The 7,245-nt window shown below is 48.2% G+C and overlaps 1 protein-coding gene across 1 annotated transcript in view; it reads right to left on the bottom strand.

Annotated features, from left to right (window-relative positions):
* NFXL1 (nuclear transcription factor, X-box binding like 1) overlaps positions 1 to 7,245 on the bottom strand; it is a gene marked incomplete in the record, with an annotated part of 64,845 nt that overhangs the window by 57,395 nt on the left and 205 nt on the right. The window contains 1 exon segment of the mRNA XM_027775593.1: positions 4,898 to 5,071. Coding sequence (XP_027631394.1) covers positions 4,898 to 5,071 — 174 coding nt within the window.

A 7,245-nucleotide genomic window follows, 5' to 3' on the forward strand; every position in this document is an offset into this window, starting at 1 on the left:
AGTACAGACAGAGACAGAGATACAGAAAGCAGGAAATCACCCCCCCAGGGGAGATGGCCATGCCGCAATCCCTTCTCCTCCATTCTCCTCTTGGGCACACATGCACATGCGCCCAGCATGAGTTTAAGCCACCAGGTCCAAGACGCGAACTGTGGTCGACTACATGAGAGTCCAGCGACATGGCCATTACGCTAACTGCTGGTCCCAGGGAGGTGATTTCTTACTTTCCCCTTCTCCATCTCTCTCCAGCAAGTGTATGCATCCTATGGCAAAAATCTCATAAAGAAAAAAAAAAGGAAGCAAGCAAGAAACGAGAAAAGAAAAGAAAAAGAAACAAAAGGTGGAAGGGGCCTTTGGGACAGTAAGGAATAGAACAGGTCATCATGGTAAGGCCGTGATGTACACTGGCGCCTTTAAGAGAGAGGGCGCAGACCTGACCCCCACACTTATCCCATCACATGATAACCTACACCCCCTGAGACTCTGCAAGGAATATGCACCATTAAGAAGGCCCTCACTAGACGGTCCCTTGACTCTGGGCCTCCAGAATGGTGAGTTAATTAACTCTTTATTCTTCATAAATTACCTAGTCTCTAATATTCAGTTAAGACAACAGAAGAGCAGACTAACACATAAAACTGGTACTAAGAAATGGGGCCACCCTTAGGAACGTACACCTGAGAAGAATGTAGACGCTGATTTGGAACTGGGTAATGGGTAGAAACTGGAAGGATCTGGAGAAGCAGGTAGAACACGCCTAGATTCTCGTGAGGGCTCAGAAGATGAGGAGACAGGGAAAGTTTGCAGCATCTTAGAAATTGACTAAGTGGTCGTGACTTGAAAGTTGATAGAGATATAGAAAGTAGGGGACCAGCAGATGGTGTAATGGTTAGGTCGCTGGACTCTCACATGGCCAACTGCAGTTCAAGTCCTGGATCTGGTAGCTTCACACTCAATCCAGGTGTGTGTGTGTGCATGCCCAAAATCATGAGATGAGAATGGAGAAGGGATTATGGTATGGGTATGGCCATCCCCCCAGAGGGGTGATTTCTTGCATCCTGTCTGTCTGTCTCTCTCTCTAGTGAGTGTATGTATCCTATAGGAAAAAAAAATCTCTCTTTAAAAAAAAAAAAAGAAGGGAACCAGCAGTTAGCGTAATGGCTATGTCGCTGGACTCTCACGTAGTCGACCGTGGTTCACATCCTGGACCCGGTGGCTTAAAACTCAGGCCGGGCGCGTGTGCGTGCGTGCCCAAGATCCCGAGAGGAGAATGGAGGAGAAGGGATTGAGGCGTGACCATCCCCTCTGGGGGGTGATTTCTCGCTTTCTGTCTCTATGTCTCTCTCTGTCTGTCTGGCGAGCTCACGCACCCTATAGTGAAAAACCTCTCAAAGAAAAAAAAAAAGAAAAGAAAAAACAGGAACAGTAAGGAAGAAGAGGCCAAGCCTGCAAGGAGAAAGCGCCAGCCGAGCGGCAGTTACAGCATAAAGAGAAGGGGCCTGGAGCAAGCTGCCGAGGGTTGCAGTTTCCTCATCTGTAAAATGGCATCAGCAGTTCCCTCCCTCGGAGTCAGTGAGTTTAACCCCGTACCACACAGCTGGCAAGATCCGAACTAGGAAGGGCTGACTCGGGAAATTTAGGGAGTGAACCCTAGGAGCCCTGGACAGCTACTAGACCGTGACTTCTAACAGGCGATGTTCGCGTCAACACCCCGAGGAGAGTGCTGGGTCTCGGGAGCTGCCTGGCATGCTCGGGGGCGGTGGTGGGAAACGGCGACTCTGCCCGACCACGGATAGCTGTCCCTGCTGCCAGATTTCCCGCTTGGACGGGTAACTGGGCAAACCGTAGTGCGACTAAGATGAAGAAAAGGGGAAGAAACGTTGTCTTTGAACCCAAGTGCAACATGGCCGTAGGCTGACAAGACAGGGACACTCATCAGAAAGCTGGCTCAAGATTTCAAAGGAGGATTAAAAACGTGTAAAAATAAAAATGAACTCCCTTGGAAAATCCTGGTGCTCGATTCACTCACGGAAGGTCAGAACCCTCTCTTTACACTGCATTTATTTTTCTCAAACCAAGTAATCAGATTTCCTTACTTTGGCAGAGGCCACGTGCAGAAAACAAAGAAATGAGAATCAAAGTATTAATGGATTTGACATAAAACAGAGTAAGAAAAATTACCTTAACATTTTAAAATGAAAACTAGACTCGAAGTTAATAAACTTATAAATGATATTTTCTAGACACTAAAAGTATACGCCGAGTGGCATTACGGTCTTCCCTAATTAACAGTAAAATCTGGCTCTGTCTAGAATGGTTTCAGAGAGGCCCTCTAGAAGCAAGCAACGCCCTAACCTTATTGTTTACCACTTCGTACCCACTGGAACTGGACTTCTCTGCCAAACGTCCTGATCTTAATTCCTTAGCAGATACGGTGAGCTCTTCAGAGAGCTACTTCATGCGTGCCCATTTTGTGCTGCCAACATACTTAGGTAACACCTAATCGCCAAGGTCACCAGGTGGAAGGGGAAGGGTGGGACTGCGTGGCCCGTTCTCTCTGAGGGACTAACTCTCATACCCCTGAAGTGCCTCGACTGCAGCTCAAGCTCAAATTCTGCCGTGAGTCCGCGTCTGCGTACAAACACCCCTGAACTGACACTGCCGACCGCACACGACTGCAGAGGGGAAGGAAAGAGCTGATGCGGTCTTACAGGGTGGGGCGTAGAATCAAGGGAAGACAGAAAAAAAAGGAATTAGATAAACTTTTAAAAAAGACAAGAAAGATGAGAACCAGCCTGGGAGGAAATCTCGAATAAGCAAGCTCACAGACTCTATCGATCATTGTAGAAAAGGTACACAGCACACACCACATACGACAGGCACTGCTGTAAGGTGCTCACGTGGCGACTCATCTCACACTAACGGTGCTAGCATATTTACTCCCATCGTACCCACTTTATGAAAGAGGAATCAGAGACCCCCGAGATGGTACTAGGTCAAAGGCCATCTAGCCCAATAGTAAAGCCGAGATTCAAACCTTGGCAGCCTGGCTAGAAAGTCGATGCTCTTACCCACTGTCCTAGGCTTCCTCCCTATAAGTAGACACAAAAGCAGCGGTCCAATCAACCTCCTGGTTGTTCTGCTTCTACAGAGGACACACAGTTGGCTCAGTAACGGGTCAAAGGCTACGTCAAACTAGGTGAAACCCAGTTCTGTCATGTCGCGAGCGTATAGATCTAAGAAAGTCACTTCTCCTCTGTAAAGCTGTTTCCTAAAACATCTCTAAGCTCCCTGGGACCAGCAGATGGCGTAATGGCTACGTCGCTGGATTCCCACTTAGTTGACTACAGTTTGAGTCCCAGACCTGGCAACTTAAAACTCACACCGGGCGTGTGCATGTGTGCCCAAATTCCTGAGAGGAGACTAGAAGAGAAGGGGTTGCAGCATAGGTATCCCCCCAGGGTGGGGTGGGGTGGGAGTGAGCAGTGATTTCTCGCTTCGTATTCCCCCAGGGTGGGATGGGGTGGGAGTGAGCAGTGATTTCTCGCTTCCTGTCTCTCCAGCAAGAGCACATGCCCTTTATAGAAATCTCTTACAAGGGAACCAGCAGTTAGCATAATGGCTATGTGGCTGGACTCCCATGCAGTTGACCACGGTTCACGTCCCGGACCCGGTGGCTTAAAACTCACGCCAGGCATGTGTGCATGCGTGCCCAAGATCCCGAGAGGAGAATGGAGGAGAAGGGATTGCGGCGTGACCATCTCCTCTGGGGGGTGATTTCTCGCTTTCTGTCTCTCTATGTCTCTCTCTGTCTGTCTGGCAAGCGCACACGCCCTGTAGCGAAAACCTCTCCAAAAAAAAAAACTCTTACAAGAAAAAAAATGATAAGGTTACTTCTAGTTCTAACAAAATACTGAAGTGAGGGGAAGAAACTAAGCAAAAGCATAAACACGTGTTAATAAAATAATGGTCTACAAGCAACATTACGTTACAGCCATTTCATATCGATACACATGGAACAGGGCTTCTAATAATGAGCTCGAAGGATAAAATGTAGACAGTTTAAAAAAGGTACATTTAAAATAATCAGTTTTTATATTCAATATGGAGCCGTGCTCTGGCCCTCTCCCATACAGACCAGCGTGGCCTAAAGAGCAGCCCAGGCGTAGGGAAGGGACAGTACGGATGTACGCTTTGAACGCGAGGAGACTGAGGTTTTCTAAAAAGCATAAAATGCAGATGCTGTGAATGAGATAGAAAGAAAGAAAATAATGGACGTCAAGACACACGTAACGTGATGGAAAATTGAAACAAAGTGAAGAACGAGAAAGGGGTATCCAAAGGGCTCTAGTCCAACCAACTTACAGCCAAGGACAACCCGCCCTCCCCTCTGGGCCGACCACAACACACATGCGAGAACTCAGAGCAGTGAATGAGCCACTGCTACTGTGCTTGCTTCTTACAGAACTGGGTGTTGGACCAGCAGATGCCGTAATGGCTATGTTGCTGGATTCCCATGTGGTCAACCGTGGTTCAAGTCCCAGACCCGGTGGCTTAAACTCACACCGGGAGCGTGTGCGTGCGTGCCCAAGATCCCGAGAGGAGAAGGGATTGCAGGTGGCCATCCCCCCTGGGGGGTGATTTCTCACCTTCTGTCTCTCTGTCTGTCTCTGTCTTTCTGGTGAGCGCACACACCCTATGACAAAAACCTCTCCAAAAAAGAAAAAAGTGGGTGTCACAGCATACAGCTCAAATAGCAAAGAACAGAAACTCAACACTACAACACAAAACGCTCATTCTTAGGAGGCAAACTATTCCATATACAATAAAGGTGTTCCCCAGAAAGGTCAGAATACTCCCATTAAATGTCAAAAGTCGCACTCTGAAGCAGCAGTACCTGCCTGAGTAGTGTAGGTTACAAACGTGTTAGCGACTATCCGCCCCCGTTTCCCTTCAGAGTCCTCATCGCCCTCTTCGTCGGAGGAGGAGCTGCCGTGCTCTTCCACCAGCTTCTTGGCTGCAGCTTGATTAGCCTTCTTGATTTCCTCGAATTTTCTCCGAGACATAAGCTCTGTTTAGAAGGAAGAAAAAGAAAGAGGTTCCATTTCTGCACACCGATCTTTTAAAAAGCAAAGCATGATGTACTCATGTCATTTTTAAATACACATTTGAAAGCCACTTTAGCCACATTCTAACTAAAATCCATGATAAATAAAAAGATTTTTCAAATATTTTTCTTGACACACAACTACAAAGACGACCACAGTACAAACTTTCCCTTTTCCGAGTAGCCTGCTGAATCCTGCTAATTACGACAGAAACAGAATGACTAGCAAAACAAGAAAGAAATGGTAACAGAAGGATAAGAGAATAAAAAGCTGATCCTCGGGCTGGCGCCACAGCCTGGTGGCAAAAGCAGTGGATCACAGGTGGCCAACCGCAGTCTGACTGCTGGGCTCCGGCCGTGACGACGGGGTGCATATGCGTGTGCGCCCAGAACCCCAACGGGAGTGTGGAGGGAGGGGACTGCCGAGTGACCGTTCTCCGTGGAGGGTTGCCTTCTCCTCCCTCTCTGTCCCTCTGACAAGTGAACCGGCCCTCTAGCAAAAACAAAACAGAACACTGGAGGTCAACCTCAAAATGATGACAGGAACGAAAACGAAAATGGATGTTTTGAAATACAATAAACACAGAGCTTTGAGAGGCTGGGAAGCATGCCCACTGGCAGCACCTTGGAGTCAGGGAGGGCAGTGCTGCTTCAAACTCCCCTCTCCTGAACCTCAGCCCTCCAGCCCACCAGAGTACACACACAATGCTCGGTTTACCCAATATATCTGTAATCTGCTTTTTAAAAATATAATTATTTTATTTAACTTTACTTTTTAATTTGATGGGGGGAAGGGGAAGGGTGGAGGGAGAAAATGAGAAAGCAAGCTATCAGGTCCAGGACTTGAACCATGGTCGGCCATGTGGGAGGTCAGCACATTAACCGCCATGCCTGCCACCCTCTGGAGTTTGCATTTTAGAAAGCTCCAGGAGCTTTTGCCTTCACTGTGGACTTGCTGACATTTTTGTGGTCACAACAAATAAATAAATTTCACAAAACGTTGCCAACACGTGCTTCTTATAACTTCCTTCCAAAAATAACGTTAAATAACCTGGGGTCAGTTCTTCCACTATTCTCTTTAGCACTGTCCGAACTTCTTATTTTGTTAGTTAAATAATAATGGGAAACAGAATCTAATTACTTCACAGTACATATTCCCAGAGAGACTTCAAACCTCTTAAGAGCAAGGACCATGGGACTTTTCCTCAAGCATTAAATATTAATCTCTTATGGACAGCAACCATAGTTAAAAAAAAGAAGCCACAGGGGTCAGCAAGTGGCGCAGTGGGTAAGGCACTGGTCTCCCATATGGTCAACTGTGGTTCAAGTCCTGGACCCAGCAGCTTGAAACTTATGACAGGTATGCGTGCATGTGTGCCCAAAATCCCGAGAAGAGAATGGAGGAGAAGGGACTGTGTGTGGCCATCCACTCTGGGAGCTGATTTCTCTCTCTCTCTCCAAGTGTACGTACTTTATAGCAAACTACCTAATAATAATAATAATTTCAGGGGCTATTCCCTGGGCCACAGGCCGGTGTGTAAGCGCCCTCAGGCTCCACTAAACCATGGTCCTGTAAGGTTTTACTGTAGTGGAGGCGGCCACACCAGATACGTCCATGAGAGGCCATGAAACCCGAGAACAGCAAGGACAGTCAAAGAAGACACCACAGAGCAAGCCTTAGAGGGCACAGCCAGCTCAAGTCCATGCAGGAAGGAGACCTGGAAGCGACAGCAGATGACCACAGGCCCCAGAAGACTGGGGACAAGGAAGAGATGCCAAGCCCGGTCTAAACGGATGTGTGCGACTCAGCCCAGCTTTGCCATGCACAGAAATACTAAAGGCACAAGATCTTACTTTACGAAAAATACACGAAGGCAAAACTTGCTAACCAGATAGTGAGACTGAAACTAAACAAGGGCTGGCTGCCAACTCGGACGTGGAGCGCTGTGGCTGAACCATACTGTAGACTAAATCGCGTCCCCGCCTAGGACAGGGATCGGAGACCTGACATCAGCAGGACGCCACCACAGCCAGCTGAGACGAGCGAGGTGGAAGGGCTGGGCGTGGGTCCGACCACGAGCTCCCCAGGGGCGCGGGCCGGGGCCGCCCCCACCGCTGGCTCCTGGAGGCGGCGCGGC

The sequence above is a fragment of the Tupaia chinensis genome, unplaced genomic scaffold (assembly GCF_000334495.1).
Source record: "Tupaia chinensis unplaced genomic scaffold, TupChi_1.0 Scaffold000054_1, whole genome shotgun sequence".
Taxonomy (NCBI): Eukaryota; Metazoa; Chordata; class Mammalia; order Scandentia; family Tupaiidae; genus Tupaia; species Tupaia belangeri.